This window comes from Peromyscus eremicus, chromosome 8a (genome assembly GCF_949786415.1).
Source record: "Peromyscus eremicus chromosome 8a, PerEre_H2_v1, whole genome shotgun sequence".
Lineage (NCBI taxonomy): Eukaryota > Metazoa > Chordata > Mammalia > Rodentia > Cricetidae > Peromyscus > Peromyscus eremicus.
This window is the reverse complement of record NC_081423.1, coordinates 18464674-18489332: the sequence shown is the minus strand read 5'-3', so window position 1 is coordinate 18489332 and position 24659 is coordinate 18464674. Positions and strand designations below refer to the sequence as shown.

The following is a 24659-nucleotide window of genomic DNA, read 5'->3' as shown; positions in this document are numbered from 1 at the left end:
TAAATGAATACTAGATGTAAAGCAAAGGTTAACCAGACTGCAACCCACAGCTCCAGGGAGGCTAACTAGCAGGGAGGACCCTAGGAAGGGTGCATGGATTGCCCAGCAAAGAAGAAATAAATGAAATCTACATGAGCAAACTGGGGGTGAAGGGGGGTAATGGAGGGCAAGGGATGAGGGATGAGAACATAGGGGAATGGGAGGTTCGAGCTGGAACAGGGACAGAGTGGAAAAGCAAGGAAAGAGATACCATGATAAATGAAGACATCAAGGGAATAGGGAGATACAGGGTGCTAGGGAAGTTCCCAGGAATCCACAAGGATGACCCCACCTTAGACTACCGGAAATAGTTGAAAGGGTACCTGAACTGGCCTACTCTGGTGATCAGATGGCTAAATACCCTAACTGTCATCATAGAACCCTCATCCAGTGACTGATGGAAGCAGATGTAGAGATTCACAGCCGGGCGCCAGGCTGAGCTCCAGGAGTCCAATCAATGAGAGAGAGGAGGGATTCTATGAGCAAGGGACATCGAGATCATGATGGGAAAATGTATAGAGACAGCCAGTCAAACTAGTGGCAATGCTTGAACTGTGGACCAATAGCTGAGGAGGGCTCATGGTACTAGACTAGGCCCTCTGGACAGGCAAGACAGTTGTTTAGCTTGAACTGTTTAGGGGGCCCACAGGCAGTGGGATCGGGACCCGTCCCTGGTGCATGAGCCAGATTTTTGGAGCCTAGTGCCTATGGTAAGACACCTTGGACCTGCCTCAGCTGAGTGTGCCAGGCTCTGCTGACTCCCCATGAAAGACCTTGTCTTGGAGGAGGTAGGAATGGGTGGGTGGGTGGGGAAGCTGGGGGCAGGAGGAGGGAGGGGAGGGGAATCTGGTTGGTATGTAAAATGAATAAAAAAAAATCTCTTGATGATGATGATGATGATGATGATGAAGGGTAAGTTTTAGGGTATATGGACCATATCGCAACAAAAAAAATATTTTTTAACAAGTTTACTATTTGAAATATCAAAAGAAAAAAGGCCCCACAAACACACCAAAAAAAGCCTAGTGGTGGTGGTGTAAACCTTTAATCCCAGCACGGGGGGAAGGGTGGGGGCTAAGTAGAGTGGTTGGGGGCGGGAGGCAAAAAGTGGACCTCTGAGTTTCAGGCCAGCAAGGTCTACAGAGCTAGTTCCAGGATAGCCAGGGCTAGACAGAGAAACCCTGACTTAAAAAAAACAAAATGACAGCAGCAAAAACAAAAAATGAAAGAGAGAGAAAGAGAATAGCATCAAATAAAAAAGTGTAGAAAAATAGCTGAAGGCTGGGGAGTAGGAACCCCAGGGAGAAAAAAAGGTCCCAGGCACAGTGTTTTCCTGTGCTCCTTCACAAGGAGTGTTGGGCTAGTGTATATACTGGTACAAGCTCAGAGCTTGCCTTTGAGAACATCAAGTCTGTTGGGAGAAAATCCAAACGTGACAGTAGATAATAGCAGAAAGGTGGGCATGTAGTCACTATTCTCTTTCCATATACATCAGAAGCAACCTTCAGGGACCTGTTTTCTGTGTGGAAATAATATAGGACTGTAAGGCTACTAAAATTTCAGATGAAGCACACAGGGGCCAGAGCATTGAGCTGCGATAAGAAGGAGTTATATTTCCAGTGATGACCTGCCTTGGCAAGTACCCAGTCGTGGTCATCCCAGACACCAGAACATGACACACGCCCTTCTCACTTCTGCTTTGGCTCTTTCTTAGCAATGCTAAAGGATTCAGACAAGCCTCCTGATAACCCAAGGATAGAGCACTTTTTCTGTAAATTCAACAGACTGCTTGAAATACAAGGAATTTGCTCTGCATGATGCAACATAACAGCATACAAGGACCCTGGGTAATTCAAAACACACTAGTGACCCCTGACCTGAGGTTCCCCAGGTGCTAAAGCCAGCTGTAAAGGTTGGCCAGTGTCAAGGTGCCTGGCTGCTGGCTGCATGTGTCCAATGATGGCCCATCAGAACCTTGGGAGAGCCATAATCAAATAAAAAAAAGGCCGTTTCTAACCAGGCAGTGTTGACACACACCTTTAATCCCAGCACTGGGAGGTAGAGGCAGGTGGATGCCTGAGTTTGAGGCCAGCCTGGTCTACAGACTGAATTCCAGGACAGCCAGGATGATTACACAGAGAAACCCTGTCTTGAAAAACAAAATAAACAAACAAAACAAAACAAAACAAACAAAAAAAGCCCTTCATGTGTGATAACTGTGCAGTCAACAGGACAGAGGCATGATTCTACAATGTGTTGAAGCCTCTATCCCTCACCCCTGATGGTGACAGTGAGCTAAAAGGAATGATGCTGCCAGGAGCCTCAGAAACTTGGGGTCAACAGACGGTTCTACAGAGAAAGGGAACAGAAAAGAAACATCAGCTTTATATACTTTGCAATACTAACCCATGAAAAAAACCTCAGACTTAGCAGACCCTGGGAAGGAACACCTATGTCTCAGGGCCATGGACAGCACCCAAGTTTGTACCATCCACAAGGCCTGAAGGTAGAGCTTGGTGAACAAACCAGACACAATCATCTCATCAGGTATGTAACTTGATCCACAGCAGTCTTTCAACCCTAACTCATTAGTCATCTTCTCACTGGGGAGACTTTAAGAGCAGCTGGAGCGAACCCTTTGTCTTGGAATGACTTTCAGAATTTACTGTGAGCTCCAACAAGACAAGAAAAAGTACATGAACAGTTCATCTGGAAAGTACAGATGTTTCACTACAACAGGACACGAGTGAAGACAGCCTGGATCTCAGGGGACTGACTGGACTAGTGCTGAGACAAGCAAACAAACCAGTTAGGGAACACACGGCAGTATTGGTAACTGAAAAAGAACAAACTGGGGTTGACTTGAAGTCTGCACAAAAACCTATGCTGATGGCTGTATGAGTTATGGAAGCTAACAAACAGGTATCAGCAGTATCCTGAGATCAACCAGGAGATGCCCCCCAGGGGTAGAGACTAACAATCAAATCACAAGGGTCTCTAGAGACGAACAGACAAGAGGAGGAAAGGTGTGTGACCCCACAGAGCTATGCTCCTCAGTCAGATGGGGAATCAGGCATTTTCTTTTAAAACTATAGTAACATGATGCATATCATAGTCAAAATATCGTGACCTGGCAAAGAGCACACCATAAAAATGGCAAAGATCAGGGGTGTCAAAGGCCGACATGAAGGCACAGGCAGGGATCAGAAGTAGGAGCAATGTGGCCACAGCTGTACATCAGTGGTTCCTAGGTCAGAAACTTTACTATCTGGAAAATTAAAAGTGAGCATTAGAAGGAAGGATCTCTAGAACAAGCCCACTACAGAAACTGCAGAAACAAAAGGCAGAGTGGAGCAGGCTGGGACCAAATGAGTGAGGGAGTCTCCAGAAACATAGAAGAAGGAGGTGGCTAAATTTTACAGGGAGAGACAGTTGATTAGACTATGGACTGAAGAGGTAGTCAACCAAGGACACTTTTAGCCAGAAATGAGACCAACAGCTAGAGATGAATTTCACTTCTCCTAAGATGAATTGGACTGTACAAATCTTGACTGTAACACAGATGATTAGAATACTGGCAAAGCCAGCATCCATCCCAGCAGACCAGAACAATTCAGGCTTTCTTGTGCACCCACAGCTCAACTTATCTCAATGCCCAAACTCATAGGGGGGCCCAGAACCTTCGCTGTGAGGCAGTTTCCTTCCAGGTAAAAACCTTCCTCCATCTTGACGGGAAACTTCTTGAGACATAGGATGTAAAGAGAAAGTGAACGATCATATAGTCTAGAACTGCATGTTTACAACAGAATGTTTTAGGGAAAGGTAAAATACTTCCTACAGGGAAGGTCCATTAAGACAGGAAGTAATGGGTTGGAGAGATGGCTCAGCGGTTAAGAGCACTGACTGCTCTTCCAGAGGACCTGGGGTTCAATCCCAGCAACCACATGGTGGCTCACACCTGTCTGTAACTTCAGTTCCAGGGGATCTGACCCCCTCACACAAATATGCATGCAGGAAAAACATCATTGCACATTAAAAAAAAAGACAGGAAGTAAACAACTGAAAATAGCTCTAGCAAGTACCTGAAATTGACCAGATTTCCTAGGCTAGATTCCCTCTGCAAGAGTGTATAAGCAGTAAAGACTATTAAGAATTACTCTCAAAGCCAGGCGGTGGTGGCACACGCCTTTAATCCCAGCACTCGGGAGGCAGAGCCAGGTGCATCTCTGTGAGTTCGAGGCCAGCCTGGTCTCCAAAGCGAGTTCCAGGAAAGGCGCAAAGCTACACAGAGAAACCCTGTCTCAACCACCCCACCCCCCCCAAAAAAAAGAATTACTCTCAGACTAACCAAACTGTAAAAAAGTCTCAGGAAAGCCCAGCTTCCTGGAAGAATTAGAGACCAACAAAGCTGCCTGGAAGAGGCTCAGACCAACTGAGCCACCTTGGAAGACCACTTTTCCAACCTGTTGAGTTGACTGCAGGCTGTGCAGTGTGCTCCAGGACTCCAGCTTTGGTGAGCTGTCACACTTACTGGTGTGGGCTTGGGTGACGCAGCCATCAGTCAATTCTACTACTGTAAGTAACCCTTTATTCATACTCCTGGAAGTAGTCCCCAAAAAATTCACTGGTCCACCAAATTGGAGTTTGATGGTATTGGTACTTTGGTCTGGTCTGTCATGGGCTCCCCCTCTGGGATGAGTAGATGTTTGTGGTGTTTTACTTCCCAGGAAAAATCTGTCATCCAATACTCCTGAGCGCGCGCGCACACACACACACACACACACACACACACACACACACACACACGAACACAGAAAACACTACTCAAACAGTAGTAAGGCTCCTGTAACAGAGATGCAAGCAACTTCCTCATAATTAAGTTTGACCAACAGGCTCTGGGTATGCCACCAACCACAGCACTAGGAGGCACGTCCCGTAGTAGGCCGCTGAGGGAGGATGGTGTCATAAGGAATGGGCGATGAGTGTTTGCCTAAAAAGAAGCAACCATGCCTGGTGGTCCCCCAGAGCCCGAGTCTGGGGCACACTCACCATTGTCAAAGTCAATGTACTTGGTGATCTTGTGCCAGGTGCGGTAGTAGAAGTGGCGGACCTGCTCTTTGTTCTTCACCATGCCTGCAGGTTTGCCTTTCTTCTTGTATTTGAGAGCAATGTTGTTCTGAATGGCTTCAAAGTCTTTTCCATGCTAGAAAACAGAAAGTCCACAGTAAAAGCACAGTGGTTAAAATAAAGCAACTTTTTTTTTTGGTATGATGTAGGCATCATCGAGAATCAAAAAGGAACAAGGTTGTCCTTCAAGGTACTTCTGCACATATAAACTCCAACTTTGCTTCCTTAAGTTTTTTGTTTTTTGGTTTTTATTTGTTTTTTGGGGTTTTTTTTTTTTTGTTTTTTTGAGACAGGGTTTCTCTGTGTAATTTTGGTGCCTGTCCTGGAACTCACTCTGTAGACCAGGCTGGCCTCGAACTCACAGAGATCCACCTGGCTCTGCCTCCCGAGTGCTGGAATTAAAGGTACACGCCACCACCACCCAGCAGAATCTCAAATTTTAATTAGAATAAAGTAGCACTAGAACTCAGGGACAGAACTATCCCTGCCCATGGACACCAGAGGCAAGGGTTTTGCCATTTTTTTGAGTGTACCCTCAAAAGTTCAGGTATTGTAGATGTGATGTCATTAAAAGGCAGGTGTGCAAGAGGTAATTAGCTATGAAAGGTTCTTCCTTTCATAATAAGGTGACAATAAGGCCCTTATAATAGGAGCTTCAGGAAGCATTCCAATAGCTTGCCCTTCTGTCATGAGAGGACACAGCATTTCTCCTTGTTAAGATGTAAAAATGAGGTGCCACTATGGGCTAGGGATATAGTTCAGTCACAGAGCACACACAGCCCTGGGTTCAATCTACTGGGGAGAGGAGAGAGATTTCAGTTTTTTATAAACTGCCCAATGCATGTTGTGACAGCATCAAACAAACTAAAATAGCCTCAGAGCAAACAAGGCATAAAACTTATCACTGGGACAAACAGTTTCATCCTGGGTAGCCCTTGGGGGACCCTGAGGGAAACTTGCAGACGGGAGGATACCATGGAAAGAGAGCTCAGGCTGCCACCACAGAGCATCTTAGAATAAAAAAATGGGTCACAGAAAGTGTGACCAAACAGAAGTGACAAATACAAACACTTGGAAATAGATCCAAACAGAAGGCATTCTGACCATACTTCAGGGCCAACCCTTCCTAGAAGGCCTGCTTCGAAATCTGGGTGTGGTTGGAATTTGGGATAGAACTTGTGTTCCCGTGTTGTTTCTTTATATGAACAGAGAAGCAGCTGTTTGGTGTCTCAAGAAAATGATTTAGTATGAAGTACTGAGAGGACCCTATGGAAATAGCACCCCAGAGCCCAGATACGAATTTCTTGTATTTATTTTCACCGAGAGGCTAATTCCAGGGCCGTGCAGGGTGTTTGTCAGATGAGCATGGAACAGCTGGAGGTGCCCAAAGTGCAACCTCAGCCAAGAAGCAGAGTCGCTACCTGCACCGTCAGGGCCAGAACCACCACCCAGGTTCCTCTGCTGGAGTGTGGCCCTAAGCTGGATCTCCACCGGTGGAAAATAAGTCAGACCAGGTTCCTCAAAAAGGTAGTGAGAGTGTGCAAATCTACTCAGTGGGGGAATACCATGCCTGGCATGCACAGCATTTTTATGCAGTTACATGTGTACACGTGAGCGCATGTACACATGCACACATTAACAAATATTACAGAGCCAGGTGGTGGTGGCGCACACCTTTAATCCCAGCACTTGGGAGGCAGAGGCAGGCAGATCTCTGTGAGTTCGAGGCCAGCCTGGGCTCCAGAGTGAGTTCCAGGACAGGTGCCAAAGCTACACAGAGAAACACTGTCTCGAAAAACCAAAAAAAAAAATTTACAGAAACAATTCTCAGAACACACGTCTATGCTCAGCTATCATTAATCCCACCAATTGCCCACACTTGCCCTACACTGGCCAAACAGACACCAAGGCCTCACCAGGGTCTTTTAGTCAGAACTCAAACGAGACATAAGGCATACATACACACTCTTGTACTTGTTATTTTTTGTCAACTTGATACCAACTAGAGTCACCTGGGAAGATGCAACCTCAAATTGCCTCCATTGTACTGGCCTGTGGGGCATTTTCTTGATAAATGATTGACGTGGAAGAGTCCAACCTATAGGCAGTGCTTCCCCTGGGCAGACCATCCTGGATTGTATAAAAAGAATGCTAGCTGAGCAAGCCCTGGGAAGTAAGCCAGGAAGCAGTGTTCCTCTACGGTTTCTGCTTCCAGGTTCCTGTCTGAGTTCCTATCCTGACTTCAAAGTCTCAGTGATAGTTTATGACTTGGCAGTTGCAAACCCTTTCCTCCTCAAGTTGTTTTTTGGTCAGGGTGTTTATTAGAGCCACAGCAACCAAACTTGAATAACTCTCTTTCCCTCTCTTCCTCTCCCTGTATCAACCGTAGAAAACATTATAATATTATTACTAATCAAGGATTTTAGGAGACCTAAAAACGTACTAGAATATTATTTAAGATGTTACATTTGTTTGTGCTGTGGAACATTTGTTTAATGATGCAAAAATGTGTTACATCCTTTTATGCTGGATCTGTTTTAACTCTGTGAAGCTGTATTACTTTGCCTGTGTAAAACACCTGATTGTCTAATAAAGAGCTGAATGGTCAATAGCAAGGCAGGAGAAAGGATAGGTAGGGCTGGTAGGCCAAGAGACTAAATAGGAGGAGAAATCTGGGAGGAGCAAGAAGAGAGATGAAGGAGTGAGAGGAGGAGGATGCAAGAGGCCAGCCACCCAGCTACACAATGGAGTAAGAAAGAAAATAAGATATACAGAAACAGAAAAAGGTAAAAGCCCAGAAGCAAAAGGTAGATGGGGTAATTTAAAGTTAAAAGCTGGCAAGAAACAAGCCAAGCTATGACCAGAAAATTTTAATTAAGAATAAGCCTCCATGTGTAATTTATTTGAGAACTGGGTGGTGGGGCCCCCAAAAGAGCCAAAAGAACAAAGACAGCCAACTACATTTTGGCGTACCAACATGGGGCTCTCAAATTTGCATGTAGGACCTAAGAAAGCTGGAAGAAAAAGAAAGAAAGAAAGAAAGAAAGAAAGAAAGAAAGAAAGAAAGAAAGAAAGAGAGAGAGAGAGAGAGAAAGGACATAGCTCCTTTAAGAAGCACTGATGTTCAGCCAGCAATGCTAAATAGAAACATTAGGTATAAAACTTTAGATTCACTAAGATAGGATAGATAATGGAGTATTTTCTTTAAATTTGCCAGCATCAAATGAACTGGACATTGTGAATGTACTCCTTACTTGATAATTGTTATTGTATACAGTCTTATTATGTTTAAGTTAAAACATTTCATTTTATTTAGACACAATGGGGGAAATGGAGAACAATATTATTCTAAGATGTGTTACATTTGTTTGTGTTGTGGAACATTTGGTTAATGATGCAAAGATGTGTTGCATTTTTTATGTTACATTTGTTTAATTCTGTGAAGCTGTGTTACTTTGCCTGTCTAAAGCACCTGAAGTTCTAATAAAAAACTGAACAGCCAGCCGGGCGGTGGTGGCGCACGCCTTTAATCCCAGCACTCGGGAGGCAGAGCCAGGCGGATCTCTGTGAGTTCGAGGCCAGCCTGGGCTACCAAGTGAGTTCCAGGAAAGGCGCAAAGCTACACTGAGAAACCCTGTCTCGAAAAAGAAAAAAAAAAACAAAAAAAAAAAAAACTGAACACCCAATAGCAAGGCAGGAGAAAGGACAGGCAGGGCTGGCAGGCAAAGAGAATAGAAGAAATCTGAGAGGAGAGAAGGGATGGAAAAAAAAAAATGAGTAGCCAGAGAAGGAGCAGGACATCAGGGGCCAGCCACCCAGCTACACAGCAAGCCACGAAGTAAGAAATAATGAAAGATATACAGAAATGGAAAAAGGTAAAAGCCCAAAGGCAAAAGCTAGACGAGATAATTCAAGTTAAGGAAAGCTGGCAAGAAACAAGCGAAGCTAAGGCCAGGTATTTATAATTAAGAATAAGCCTCTGTGTGGTATTTATTAGGAAGCTGGGTGGTGGGCCCCCAACAGACCAAAAAATAAAAAGTCAAAAGAGTAAGAGTAAAAAACAAAACAATTACATAAAAAGACATGCCTGGCTGGTAGAAAAGTAAACAAGAAGGCTAGCCCAACTGGAGGAAATGCTCTGTGCATCTGAAGAATGGCAGAGGGTGTTCTTACCAAGAAAACCTTTCCCCACTGCTTTTAACCAACAACCACAACTCTCTCCTACCCGGCTATTGGCCATTCAGATCTTTATTAGACCATCAAGTGTTTTAGACAGGCACAGTAACACAGCTTCAAGAGTTAAACAAATGCAACATAAACAAAAGTGACACACTTTAAAATAATATTCTACAACAACTGGGTCAACAATCAGCCCAAACAGCACATAAAGAAATGGGCATGGCTGCAGCACATATAGGCATTTGTTGTTGTTGTTTTAATGAGCAAAAGGACTCAGCAGTTAAGAGCATTGGCTGCTCTGGTTCAATTCTCAGCACCCATGTGACAGCTCACTACCATCTGTAATTGCAGTTCTAGGGTATCTGGCATCTTCTGTCCTCTGAGGGGTAATGCACGCATGTGGTGTGAATACACATACATATAAAATTCCAATAAATCCTTAAAAAAGTGATCATAACGAAAACACATCTGATGTTAATGAAAGTGTGTTCATAAATAACTACAAGGCTATGAGAAGCAAACTTCCAAGTGAAGACAGCTGGTAGGGCACAGCCACCTCAGGAGACAGTGGGTCTGAGAATTTGGCTCTAAGTTAGCTGTAATATCTTCTGGATGATGGGGACAGGTATCTGTTTGTCCTTCTGTACTTGGGCACACCTACCAAATCAGTCACTGCATAGCCAAGGAAGGAAAGGCCCTGAGGAGGGTCATACTCCAGGAAAGAAGTGTGCAGAAACATAATTGAGAGCCTTGGGAAAGAGGATTCACCCTAATAGCCCCAGGAAGGAGATAACAACTGCCCGAAACAAGGTAAACAGTGAGAACTCAGGAGGATGACTGCTTGTGGGTTTTTGTCTCATGTCTATAACTCACCTCATACAGTCCCTCGAAGAAGGTATTCTTGTCCTCTGTGCTCCACGACTCCCACTGCCTCCGGACCTTCTTTCCTTCTTCCTTCTCAGGCCCTGATGATCCTAAGTTCCGGGAAGAGGAGCGCGAACCTCCTGCAGGGGTGGCAGGAGCAACCACAGAGATGTTTCCAGAAGATGATGCGCCACTGTCACCTCCTTGGAGAGAAAAGGCTATACAGCGACCTGTTCCAGAAAGCTGAGGGATAGGAGCAGGGAAGACAGAGGGACACCAAGGACAGGGGCCCATTGCCCAACCCAACTCCAACTCCTCAAATCACGATGTCAGCAAAAGAGACCCAAAAGCCACCGAGTCCTGAACAGAAGCCAGAGTTGACAAGATGAGTCTAAAATGTTTGTAGTGTAAGAAGAGAGCCTGTATGGATTGTTTTAACAATATAGTGAATTTGACATTTTGTCTATATTCAAGAGTATAATCCCTGTCCCTCCAGCAAATCCAAGAATATTTCATCCTGATTCTTGTTCAAAATGTTGTTGTTGGATGTTTTCTGCTCTTTTGGGGGGCCCAACACCCAGCTCCCAAATAAATCCACACATGGAGTCTTATTATTACTTATAAATGCTGGGCTTTAGCTTGGCTTGTTTCTTGCCAGCTTTCCTTAACTTATCCCATCTACCTTTTGCCTCTGGGCTTTTCTCATTCTCTTACTTCTGTAAATCTTACTCTTACTCCGTGGCTTGCTGGCCCATGGTGTCCTCCTCCTTCTCTGGCTACCTCTTTTCTTCTTTTCCTCCCAGATTTCTCCTATATATTCTCTCTGCCTGCCAGCCCCACCTATCCTTTCTACTGCCTCGCTATTGGCCGTTCAGTTCTTTATTAGACCATCAGATGCTTTTAGACAGGTACAGTAACACATTTTCACAGAGTTAAACAAATGCAACATAAACAAAAGTAACACACCTTAATATTCCACAACAAAATGTTTTTTTAATTTGAAATACTCTTACCTACAGTTTTTAAAAAAGTTTTAAAAAATAATTTAACTTCATTTAATGTGCATTGGTGTGAAGGTGTCAGATCCCCTGGAACTGAAGTTTCAGACAGTTGTGAGCTACCATGTGGAAGCTAGGAATCAAACCTGGGCCCTCTGGAAGAATAGCCAGTGCTCTTAACCACTGAGCCACCTCTCCAGCCTCTTACTACATTTTTGAAGAAACAAACTGAAGTTTTAAGTGACAGAGGGCATTTTATGTGTAAAAGATTGTCTACATACATAAGATTGATCTTTCTGAATATAGACCACTTAATGCCTAAGGTGCCATAGTGTAAAGACACCTGGTCTCTCTTTTTTTTTCCTCTCCAGCAATAGAAATTTGAACCCAGGGCCTTTGCACATGCTAGGCAAACACTCTACCACTGAGCTTATCTCCATATCTAAGACCCCTTCCCTTATCTTTTATCTTCTTCAACATTATCTCTGGGGTCCTAAAATACCACCACCCTTAAAAGTTCTGAAGTATCAGTCCCTGATTTTTAGCAAAATCTTTCCAAATCCTCTGCCATTAGGGTAGCATAATAAAACATAAGGGACCCTAGCCTAGTGCTCTGCCAGCTAAGTTTCTTCTTGTTGTGGGGAACAGGATCTCACAGCACCCTTATTTTAAACACTTGTCTGTTATAAAATTGCAGGACCACAGAATGCCAAGAAACCTTCCAAGCTTTAGATAATCTTGAAAAAGAAAGACCACAGAAATAAAAATCCTTTAAAAAGAAAATGCCCAACAACAGAACTTTGTTTTTGTTTTTTGTCAGAGTCTCACTCAGTAGCCCAGGCTTGCCCTGAACTCACAGCAATCCTCCTCTGCTTCAGTCTCCCAAGTACTAGGTTTACAGGCCTTTGTACCATTTCTGGATCAGAAAATTGTGAAAATGTTTTCCTAATGAGATAAATGTAGGCCTTTGCATCTGAGATTTAATTTCTAGTCAGCCTGGTGAGGCTCTTCCTGGATAGCTTCAGGGTACTCCTCCCTTAGGGTCTCCCTTTACTGGGGAGTTTCAATGAAGCAGCTTCATAGAAGAGTGTGAAAGGTAAAAATAAAAAATAAAAAATTACAAGTCCAGCCGGGAGGTAGTGGCACACACCTTTAATCCCAACTCTCAGGAGACAGAGGCAGGAGGATTTCTTTGAGTTTGAGGCTGGCCTGGTCTACAAAGCAAGTTCCAAGACAGCCAGAGCTGTTACACAGAACTGTCTCGAAAACACACACACACACACACACACACACACACACACACACACACACATAAATAAATAAAAACCAGAATCCTATTAACCCATACCACTTGAAAAGACTATCTGAACAAAATATTAGAACATGCATAAGGGCTCCCAAGAAGGGGTTGCTAAGAGCAGAGAAGGTAGAGATTTGACTTTCCCTGCATCAGCTTTGTCTAGCTCTATGTATACGTTGTAGTCTGTGTCACTGTGCATAGACCAATGATGATGGTCTGGTGTGAAACCACCCTTGGGATTTCAATCTTTTCTTAGTCCGTCAATGTCCAATATAATATTCTCTAGGTGCCAAACAATGGAATCAAACTATGTGTCTAGGCAGTGACAAGATCAAGAGAAGAAATAAATAATTCTTTATGGGACTGCATAACTCAACTTAGATAGCTTTTAATTTTTAAAAGATTTTCATTCTTTTTCTTCTGTGTATATATGCATGTATATATAGAGTCTGTGTATCTGTGTGTGACTATATTAGAGTGCCCATGGGGGCCAGAAGAGGGCACCAGGTCCTCTGGAACTGGACTCACAGGTGGTCGTGAGCTACCTTATATGGATGTTCGGACTGAATTCAGGTTCTCTGGACAAATTGCAAGAGCTCTTAACTGCTATGCCATCTCTCTAGCCACAGCTTAGGTTTATTAAGTGCACTGTCAGCTTAGCAAAGTCTCTACCCTATGGTGAGTTTATTACGAGGTAACCTCATTGTGACTCAAAGAGCAGCCATATTTCAAGGTAGAATATTTGAAAACATCTCATCACTCAGAAAATTGCACATTTGTACATAGCTAGCTAGCTACATCAAATGGGCTCTAGTCTCTCATTAAGATATGTGTGGCTAACTTCAAGAGGCAATACTATCAGGCTTATAAAAACAACATAGAAATCAATAGTTTACTAGAGCCAAACTGTCCAGTTACCTAGTAATAACCTAAATAACATAAGGATATTTAAGTATTCATTAAAAATAAAAAACATGGTGGTGTATACTTTTAATCTCAGCACTCAGAAGACAAAGGCAGGCAAATCTCTATGAGTTCAAGGCCATCCTGGTCTATGTGGTGAGCTCTAGGCCAGTCAAGGGTTACACAGTGAGACCCTGTCTCACAAAATAAACAAAAATAATAAATAAACTAACAAAAACATACAAAAGAAACCAAGTTCCTTAATCTCACGCCAAATTTCCAACAGTTAATGACATCACACGGCTCATGGTAACCTTCCTAGATAGTGCAAAACATTTTACTCAGAGTAGAAGTTGCTAATACAGTCAGTGTTATATGTGATACTCGGTATTTACTGCCCTGAACACAGCCACAGAATAGAAACAGACTTCAGGTTGCATCTACACCAGCAATGCTACTTAGGTCCCTGGGCTACCCAGCAGGCCAAGGAAGGGCTGGACAAACTTCAAGACGTCCATTCAGCACAACAAACCTGGGACTTCCTAAGATATGTGTAACAGGCAGGGTGTGACAGCCCTTCCAGGAGACAGGAGATGTTTCTGTGGTGGGCTGAAAATCAAGTCACAAATTAAAACAGTTCTCAAATACCAGAACATCTGGTTCACAGGAACCCATAGTTCTTCAGATGCTGCTGTTTAGGAAGTGCTGCCTATCCACCTCTGTACCCCACCCCCACAATGGAGGACCTCTGAGTTATTTCTAGTTTCCCAAGAAACACAAGCTCTCTTCTCCCCAGGAACAGCATGCCAGCCAGCTCGCCCTTCTATGACCACTCAGGTTAACTCCTGTTAGTCTATGCTGGCACTAGCATGCTCAAAAATAACATACACACCACTTCTAAATCCCAGAACCAAGTGTCTGACAAATGTCATGAGATTTTACTGGTTCACTGGTAGATAAGGAAGAGTGAAGTATAAAGGAAAACTGAATGGAAGCCAATCTGAAGTAGAAGGAACCTCAGGGACAGAGTAGACCAAGTCTCAATCCTAAGCACGAATCTACATCAGTGAGAAGGGCTGAGGCAGCAAGTGACTCCTCAGAGCAACAGTCACCATTCCAAGGGCCTGCCATTTGCTTTGAGATACCTGGCCCTTCCTTCTGGTATTTCAAAAGTACTATATATCCTCAGGAGGGAAATGAAGGCAACCTGGATATTCAAGTACAAAAGTAAATCACTCCATGCAACCATTTCTAGCATTTACTATGTAGCATCCTAGAACTCAAAAGCTTTGCAGAAAGAATGCTGACACCTAGTCTTCCTCCAAAATTTCAAGTGAAGACAAAAAGAAAAATAGGAACCAGGACCAGGAACACTGGTGGACTATGATAACAACAGCTTGGAAGAGGTTCAGTCCAGAAAAATGCCGAGGAAAACAGAAAGTGATCAAGGTGAACAGGAAAACAGCAGAAGTAAACATGCTAGAGATGATGAAATGGCTTCAGGGAAGACTGCAAGGACTGGAAGCTTCCGCAGGATGCAGAGGCCAGGGCTCCATGGGCGCTGTGGAGAGCACAGAGGACTTTGCTGATAGCATGTTTGGTAAAAGTAAGTGCCCCCGAAAGCTGAAGAGAAATGGTGTATGCAAACGGCTCCCCAGTGGAGAGCCCTCTGAAAGCAACACCAAGGTCCTATTCTCCCAGGTCTAAGCTGGCTTTATCCCAGGCTTTATGCAACAGAAGCTCAGTGACAGCTCAGGAGCAGTGGAGGCAGACAAGGGACCACTGAATACTGGTGTGGTCCTGTCCTGTGCCTCAGTTTCACACAAGTACGCCCAGGCTCTGAAGACCCCCCACAAAACCCTCAGTGCCTCAATCCTCCAGATGTTTACTCTACTGTCACTTGGCCAGCTGTGCCCTACCATCTCCAACATTTCCCTCAATATTCACACAGCGCATGATGCCTGTAGTGGGAGTCTCCAGAGCATGTATGGCTGTGGTCTCTTTCCCAGTTGCCCTAACATTTACCTGAGGAAGACAAAAATCACCCTGGCTATCAACCAGGAATGCTGAGAAAACAGAGTAGCTCCTCACTGCTACATGGCTGCTCTGTATATGGCAAGCCTGGGAGCAATAGAATACGACTTCGACTTCAACTTCAAAACACACACACACACACACACACACACACACACACACACACACGTATATGACTCCATTCTGTCTTTATAAAGTAGAGCTCAAAAGTTGCAGGGATTCTCATTTGTTTATTGAACACCTTAAATATGAATCAAGCAGCATCTTTGAGAATTGATGATGGGGCTGGGCCAGTGGAAAGTGGCTTGAGATGGCCATCACTAAGTACTGGCCTCCTTATGAAGAGTTAGTTCCTTCTGTGTGACCTTGGTAAGGATGTTACCTCTCAGACACCACTGTGAAGACACTAGCACCTAGTTCAGATCAAAAGCATGAAAGCCCCAAGGTCACCAGGCAGGGAAAACCAAGCCTGACCCAAGGCTCTCAATGGACACCCAGGCTTGTCCCCATGCCAAGCTTACTGCCTACTCTCACGCTGTGGTGTCACTATCCCTCTCTACAGAGTCAATACCTTCTTCCTCCCTGACCAAAACATCATGTGGCAGCAGCTTTTCTTATATGCAGGGCTATAAAAATCAGGATTCTGGAATGGACAAAGCTTGAAACTTGACCTTGAGGTCTTTCTCAGTTTGTGAAAGATAAGGAAACTGAGGTTAATCGACCTCCCCAAAACCACATGACTCATAAATGATAGGTGTGAGGACTTGGAAAAATTTCTATTTAAAAATTCATTTTTACAAACTTCCTGACTGGGTTTGGGAATCAGAGCTCATTGGTGAGACCTTGGGTTCAATCACTAGGAGAAGAAGAGGGAAAGAACGTGGGGGAGAGAAGAACAGAGAAGGGGAGGAAGAAGGACAGGATGGGGGAGGGAGAGGGGAGAAGGAGAGAACACGGACAGTCTGGTCAACTTTGGGATACCATTATAATCTGCCGTATTTTAAAAGAACATTAGCTCACTGTCTTGAAGGTCTCTCTGGGGTTTGTGAGCTTCCTTCTGAGAAATAAGAACATTAAATCCAGAATAGCATGTGACCAGCCAAGTCAAGAGATGTAGTGACTGTCCTGTTCATTTAGTCTGTTCTCAGAAAGGTGTTTTGGAATCAGCTCCAAGCTTGTACACTCTCAATTCCAGCACAGAAAAGCATCCCTATGGCCTATGTTTGCAGTATATAAAGAATATTTCACAGGGCCAAGGATGCCACACACCGTCAAGGCCCAACAAGACCACTTCAGTTTACAGTATACATAGTCAAGGCAAAAGGCAAGAGGTCACGAAGGGAACCTCAGATCCTGTGTCTCTGCTGGCACAGGACATTCCCACCAGAAGCTAGCTCAAGCAGCTTTGCTTGTAGAGTCACAGTGGTGTCTGAGAGGTAACATCCTTACCAAGGTCACACAGAAGGAACTAACTCTTCATAAGGAAGCCAGTACTTAGTGATGGCCATCTCAAGCCACTTTCCACTGGCCCAGCCCCATCATCGATTCTCAAAGATGCTGCTTGATTCATATGAAAGGTGTTCAATTAACAAATGAGAATCCCTCTCAACTCTGGTCATTCAACTAGTCCCCAAAGATGGCATCTGTATGCTCCAACTGTCTGTGAGACCTTTCCAAGGTGACCAGACTCTGAAATGCCCTCCTTTATACTCTGAGGGTCACTTAGAGCCTCAGTTCTCATCCCTAGGTTACTCACTTATCACCACAAGAGATCCCCTTCTTTACACTGTCTTCACATCCGCAATGCTCAGTGTCATACATACCTCAAAGGCTCTCCTATCCCTCCTACAAAGAAATCACAACTAAAATCCCATTGTTTCCATAAAAACAGGTCTTCCTCATGGACTACTACAGGGATTTTTCTGTCTTCTACAGTCAATACCTCTTATCCCTATGGAACTGCAAACAAATGCTTTTAGGTGGTTTTTATAATGTTCTTTAGTGCTAAGATCATCATAGTTATTCAACCTAACAAAAGCCTTCTATATACCATATATGATAAAACCAATTTTTCAATTTGTGACTTTGCTATCTAAAATAGTTTCTATATAATCTAAAATAAGGTACAAACATCAAGATGTTAAATCATTCTTTATTAGCAAAAGACAATTCTACCAAGGTAGACACCATGGAAACTACATTCATTTCAACCTTAAAAGGAAATGAGCTAAGTGTAGTAGTGCACACTTTTAATCCCAGTACTCAGTAGGCAGAGGCTGGAGGTGGGTTTCTGAGTTCTAGGCCAATTTGTATACAATGCAATTTCCAGGCCAGCCAGAGTTATATAGTGAGCCTTCAACACAGCAGTTGTCGTTACCTTACCTACTTAACAACTTCCTTGAACTTTATGATTTATCATGAACCTTTGAGTAATAAACATGCACATAAGAGCTGAAGCAGTAGGCCCTTTGTGAATTCAAAGTCAGCCTGAGCTAGGGTGAGTCCCTGTCTCAGACACAAAATTATACACAATTATACACAGTTTCGACAGTTTCTTCTCTGCCTTGTCTGTAAGGTACTGTGTGCCCTGGCTCATTGAGAACAGATGGGGTCTATGTCAGAAATAGGGATCACATGTTCATGCTGTCTTCCATGTCACAGAGGGTGTGGCTGGAAGCAAGACAGAGTCCCCTTCTCCTCCTCCTCCTCCTCCTCCTCCTCCTCCTCCTCCTCCTCCTCCTTCTCCTTCTTCTCTCCCTGGGCCTCAAGGTTTCTGGCATGGCTTGATGTCACTGCCCATGAATAGCTACAATGGGCTCTGCCCCATTCTCACTGAATTAGACTGGGTAGAGGAACCCTGGTGCTGTATCCGTCAGGCTTTATATGCTCTGACCTCCCCTCTGCACAGTGTGGACACAGAGGCCTTATGGTACACACGACTGTAGCCCAGCTAGCAAGTAAATGCTGGGCACAATGCCTGATGAAAAGCCTTGAAGGTGACCACAGGGCAGTGAAGCAGCACCAGGCCCTAAGCCCATGCCCACCTATATGGAGGAGGGTAGTGTTCTGGCTGTTTCCTGCGGAGCATTCCCACAGGCAAAAGCTAAGCAGAAAGTTCACCTGATCTAGAACTATATGTTGATTTCGGCAAGTCTATCTTGCAGAAAGTTCTCTTGAGAACACATAAGATCCAAGTCCCTTTTATAAAGTTGTAGGTCTCAGCCACGAGCTCACCTGTCTAGTCAAAAAGAATCTATAGTTTAGGCTTATGACCTACTTCTCCCCTGCTACACACATGAACCAGGCATCTGAGAGCTCTGGAGTGGAAGCTGAGCCCTAGACTGCTAGTTCAAACCTCTTTTCAATATGGAAAGCTGACTGCAACAGCTGAAATGTTTAGGAGGCATCTTTTAAAAACACCTTCTAAAAAAAGATGTATTTATTTTTATGTGTATGGGTGTTTTTGTCTGCATGTATATCTGTGTACTATATACATGCAATGTACATAGAGGCTGGAAAAAGGCACCAAATCTTCTGGAACTGGAGTTACACATAGTTGTAAGCCACCATATGGGTGCAGGGAACCATGAGCAACAAGTACTCTCAACTGCAGAGCCATCTCTCCATTTTTTTTCCTTTTTTAAAGGTAAGAAATTGAGGCTCCAAGAGATGAACTATTTTACTGAGTAGTCCACCAGCACATGAACTGGCCAAACAAGGAAGAGCATCAGAGGGCTCTCGGGCCCAACCCAGGTTCTTATGAACAGTCTCAGTAACTCTGGGTTTCAGTCACAAAAGGCAGTGTGGCAGAACTGGAAGAATCAAGCAGATCTGCTCTAGGTAGAACTCAGTATAGAAACAATAAACTAGTTTCAACACCCATTCAAAAACAAAAATTACAGAAATGAAAAATGCCTGTCATGGGGGCACTAAGTCTTCTCTCTCTTTATCACTTAAAAAAAAAAAATCATACTGAAATTTTTTTTCATTCAAGTCAAAGAGCATAGCTATGTACAGAAAACCAGACAAGGAGGTCCTCCATCTTCCCCACAAGTCCGTCCTTCCAATTCCCATCAGTATGAGACTTGGAAAGGTGGGGAGCCTATAAGCAAAGGAACTGCCACTGCTTCAGCTGGGAGCTTTCTTCACACATGCAAGTCATGTTTTTTTCCAAGTGAGACTAAAATTGCAGGCATTCCACACTTCCTGCTGACCCACACTGGACAGCCAAAGTGGAGATTTCCAGTGTATAAGAGAAATGTTCCTCCAGAGAATCATTTCCAAGGGCTGGATACACAACATGAATGGACACATGATGTGATCACACCTGACTTCTCCTGGCAGTGGATGGAGGCGATGGTTGAGCAAAAGTTTCTCCAAAGCCAGAATGGAGATGTCCAGGGCATGATGAAGGCCATCCAAATGGTCTGTGCAGCCCATGAGTGGACAGCAGCTACCAAGAGGACTCAGCAGAAAGGCAAGCACTGCCCAAGAAGTTGTCAAAAGAAACAGACTCTTACTTCCCTCCTAGAAGCATTATTATAGTTTCGTCTACTGTAAGCCACACAGTGGACAAGAATTAGAACCAGAACACCCATGATACAAGGGAGAAGTTAGCCAGGAAACCGCTTCCACCTGTGCAAGCAAAAGCAACCCTCCTTTGTCACTTCACAGCTCCAACCCCCTGGACACCAGCTTTGGCACCCTTCTAGTATATACACGGAGCTATGTATAAGTCAGTGTGCTTACACCAACATACTTCTTCCCAGCAGCCAAACTTCAAGAGGCACCACCAATTGCTATTATTCCTTTTTTCTGAAGTGGGTACATCTCTGACAGAAAAGCAAATCTGAATGAACAGAGAGTTGAGAGGGCAAGGACATGCTAGATGTGGTATCAGTAGGAGTCTACATGCAGGGAGGGCTTTCTGAAATACCACCACCAAGTCACCCGAAGATCATAAAAGAGCTTAACACAGACCTGAGGAGCCTAAGCATATGCGTCTTCTAGCCATTTTACAAAACAATCAAGTTTTGTAAACTCACGTTTTTTTTGTTTTGTTTTGTTTTGGTTTTTGTTTTTTGAGACAGGGTTTCTCAGTGTAGTTTTGTGCCTTTCCTGGAACTCACTTTGTAGACCAGGCTGGCCTCAAACTCACAGAGATCTGCCTGGCTCTGCCTCCCGAGTGCTGGGATTAAAGGCGTATGCCACCACCACCCAGCAGTAAACTCATGTTTTTCTAACACCAAAATGAACTTGTGTGAGGCAACTTCTAGTTTTGGAAATATACAAAGTCACCTCATACTTAGATCTTTAAATAGGCAGACTCACTTCAAAGTGCTTCATCATTTGGTAAGGCCATAAATCTGAAGGCCAGCCTTCCAGATGGGGACAAGGCAGAAGTGAATTTAATGGGACACATTTGGGTCAGATCCTCAATGCAGGTTCTCTCTTAGCTCTTGAAACATTTTGTTTTTAAAACTATCAGGATCATCTTGGTAATTTAAATCAATACTTCCAAAAGAAACAAACAAAAAAATTAAACTATAATAGTTCAAGTGCCATAAGTGAATGATTTGGGTTTTGTTTTTTAAATATAGGGTCTCACTATGGAGCTCTAGGTGGCCAAGACCTTGCTATGTAAATCAAGTTGGCTTTGAACTCACAGAGATCAACCAGCCTCTGCTTCCAAAGTGCTTGGATTAAAGGTGAGTGCCTCCATGCCTGGCTATAAGTATGGAGAACACACTGGAAATTGAAGTTCCATTTGGTACTTTTAAAAAACTGTTAGAAGCAAACCATATCAGCTTAGGCATGTAATCTTAGCACTCAGGAAGCTGAGGCAGAAAAACTGCTATGAGCTCAAGGACAACCTAAGGCTACTTAGTAAATTCCAGGCCAACCTGGGCTACCCAGGTCTTTTTTTTTTTAAAGGGGGGGGGGGTGGCAAACTTGGTCTGAAAAGAATGTAAGAGCAAATTTTCCGCATAGTTAATAAAAACCACAATGTTGAAATACAAATAGACAAAAGAAGACAAGGAAATAAGAGCATGTGAAGAACGAAAATGGTACTTTTTTTTAAAAAGTTACTTCTTGGCCTAGAGAGATGGCTCAGAGGTTAAGAGCACTGGCTGTTCTTCCAGAGTTCAATTCCCAGCAACCACATGGTGGCTCACAACCATCTGTAATGAGATCTGGTGTCCTTTCCTGGTGTGCAGATGAACACTGAATACATAGTAAATAAATAAATCTCCAAAAACAAATCACTCCTTTAAGAGGCCTCAGGAAAGCAGTTACAGTTTCAACACAAGAAACTGTGGGCTGCCCTCCTGATAGGTCCCTGTTGGTTTCATCAAGTGGAGATCCTTTCTGTGACACCAAGTATATCTCAGCTGAAACTCTAAGGGTCCCATTTTTGTGTTCCTCATACTTTGAAGCTAGGAAGTCTTAGGCGGAGGACAATGAGCCAAACGCAGCTTCTGCCATCACTAACCTTACTTTTTGGATTTCTCATCAACAGCCTCAACAGCCCATAAATTTCAAAAGCCAGTTTCTTTGTTACACTCCCACCAATTGAGGTGTGGACAGAGAGCAGGTACTTTCTCTGCCCATTCTTGAGCTAGTGTGCATAATTTAAAATGGCCATCCATGGAAAGGCGTCAGGGACCCTTTGGGAATCTATTTCTCTTGCCCAGAGAAAGGACAATCACTGTCCCTTATCCTAGTGTAAAGAGAAAAGCCACAGACTCGAAGGAGTAGAAGGGGGCATGTGCCCCTGCAAGTGCCACCCAAGGAGGTCTTGCCACCCGCCAAAGGATAGGGTCCCTACCTTTTCCGCGCGGCCCGGAACCGCTGGCACCGCCACTGCCCACAGCACAGGGCGCGTCCTTCCTGGGCCTCTTGCTCTGTGGCCGCACGCTGGACCTGAGGAAGTGGTGCTGGTCTTGGGGACTGCCCTGTGGTGGGGACGGCGTCGGTAACCCTCTGGGTGGCGCCGGGGCTCCTGCGGCCCGAGGGGTCTGCCCGTCCCTCTTTGTGCTGCTGCTGCTGTCCTCCGCCGCGTCCGCGCCGCCGGGCCCCTCTCCGTCCAGCGACTCCTCATCGGCCGTCCGCTTGCCCAGCTTCTTGAGCCCTTCCTCCCCGCTGCCGGCGTCACCCAACTTCACTGTCATCCTGCGGCGGGAGAGGCGAGGAGCGGTGAGGAGGGCGACGGGCAGAAGTTTACCGCCGGCCTCCCAACATGGCGGCCGTTGTTTGTTCCAGCGCCGCCCGCCGCCCGCCCGAGGGCCCGCACAGTGCTGAGTCCGACCGGACCGGGACCCCGCCCCGCCCTTGGATGCCCCCAACCCAGGCTGGCCGACACGGCCCGGAGCCTGGGGAGGCACGGCGGCAAGGCCTGGCCTCCGCGCTAAGGGACCCACTGTCCCGCCACCTACCCCACGGCGATGCAGCTCATGGCCCAGCCTGGGCCCGCCTAGCTCCCCGCACAGCCCGTGGCCCCTGGCCTCCCCTCTGCTTGCTGGAGACGTGCGCGATCGTGCCGCGCACCTGCCTAGTGCAAAGGCCCGCTGCCCCTCGGAGCCCCCAGTGCTCCACGGGCCAAAGCTGCCGCTCCCTCCGAAGCTGGCATGCAAGAGAGAGACTGCACTCCGGGAACCTTCCCAGGCGGGAGATGGGAGATGGACCGACTACAACCCTCTTGCAACAAAGCCTGTTGCATGGAGCAGGTTAAGGAACACCGGAAAAGTGACAGCAAACACTATTATGTTCCAGTCGGATTTCAAGAATCGGAACTGAACTATGTAAACAATTCTGGAAACAACAAAATTCTTGCGTTCACTTCTACCACTGTCATAAAAATATCGATAAATAAAGTAACAATTATCTGCAGCCTGGAGAAGTTGCACTCAGCATAAACTAAAGATCAGGTACATTCCAACATCTTAAGCACAGGCTGTGTACATGATGAAGCAGGAAAGAGAAACATTGTGTTCTTCAGCAGACGCGACCCTAGGCTCCACACAACTGTTGAGAACATTCCTATTTAATAAAACTAGACAGAGCAAGGCACCAACGCTAACAAGGAAACAGACTGAGGGTAAAGACTGAGACGTAAAACTCGAAGTAACACCACAAAATGGTGCTGCAACAAATCGTGTGCCGTTTTCCTGTTGGGATCTGATCTTTCTAATACTGGCTTAAGAAAACTCTGGCACAGAATCACACAAGACAATACCCACGCTAAACGATTTCATAGCACAGGACTTCTCTTTGAATCTGTTCACTTCTAAGCACCTCACCCAGGTGCCCAGAACCCTGTCAATGCGCTAGGGAGTGAAACCCATTCCCAGAACCAGCCAGGCCAACGCCACCGAGTAAAACGCGTCAGTCCTACAGGACCCACTTGCCCCCGCGCCAGGCCGCGTCCCCGGGCGCATTCCGGTCGTTCCCCAGCAGCAGTGGACTCCATAGGAGTCCGTCAACGAAACCCGTCACTTCCTGACCGTGGGAGGCACGGGCACTGCGGGCCTCATCCAGGCTCCACACCCTTTGTCCCATTCCGGGTGGGAGAAGCTCGCACCTTCCTGAGGAGTTGACCGCTGGCTGCACAAAGCGCAGCCGGCCAACACCGCGGCCCCTCCGCGGATCCCGTAGGCACCCGTGTGCAGCCTGCGGTCACCTTTTTCATCCACGCCTCCCGGCAGTCTGGATCCCGGATCCCGGGCCTCCGCGGGCGCCCGCAGAACCAACCGGGCCGGGCAGCTCCGGCTGCGGCGAGGCCGCGACGCCGGGCTGGTGGTCGTATGTCAGATGCGGTCGCCGAGCACCGTTCCCTTCGCACGTCCTCTCCGCTGACCGGCGTGCGGTTGACAGGGCTGAGGGCGCCGGGGCTGCCGCCGCTCGCCCTCCCACACCCGGGCCGCCGCGCTCCAAACAGTTCCGGCTACGGCGGCCGCCGGGGACCTGAAGTCAGCGCCGGAGCGGGGCGGGGCGGACGTCTTGCAAGAAGACGAGCACGTCCAATATTTCTGCGGGCGCGCCCAACCAGCTGTGTTGTCATTGGTCAGCAGCGGTTGCGGGCGCGCGCGCGCACGGCCTGCCGGGGCGGGCCCGCAACGTGGGGCGTGTTGTGACGGCAACCTCGCGCTCTTGCGGATCGTGCGTCCCTTCTGATTGGCGAACCGACAACCAATAGGCTCAGCGTCCTGGCTGCG

The 24659-nt window shown here is 45.7% G+C and overlaps 1 protein-coding gene across 1 annotated transcript in view; it reads right to left on the bottom strand.

The window, feature by feature from the left end:
• Cramp1 (cramped chromatin regulator homolog 1) overlaps positions 1–24479 on the bottom strand; it is a 60759-nt gene extending 36280 nt beyond the window's left edge. Inside the window, exons 1-4 of the mRNA XM_059270316.1 lie at positions 24125–24479; positions 22274–22617; positions 10219–10412; positions 5089–5242 (exon numbers count right to left, since the gene is read on the bottom strand). Of these exons, the coding sequence (XP_059126299.1) occupies positions 5089–5242; positions 10219–10412; positions 22274–22616 (691 nt within the window). The 5' untranslated portion in view covers position 22617; positions 24125–24479. The remainder of the gene's footprint in view (positions 1–5088; positions 5243–10218; positions 10413–22273; positions 22618–24124) is intronic.
• Positions 24480–24659: the final 180 nt, after the last annotated feature.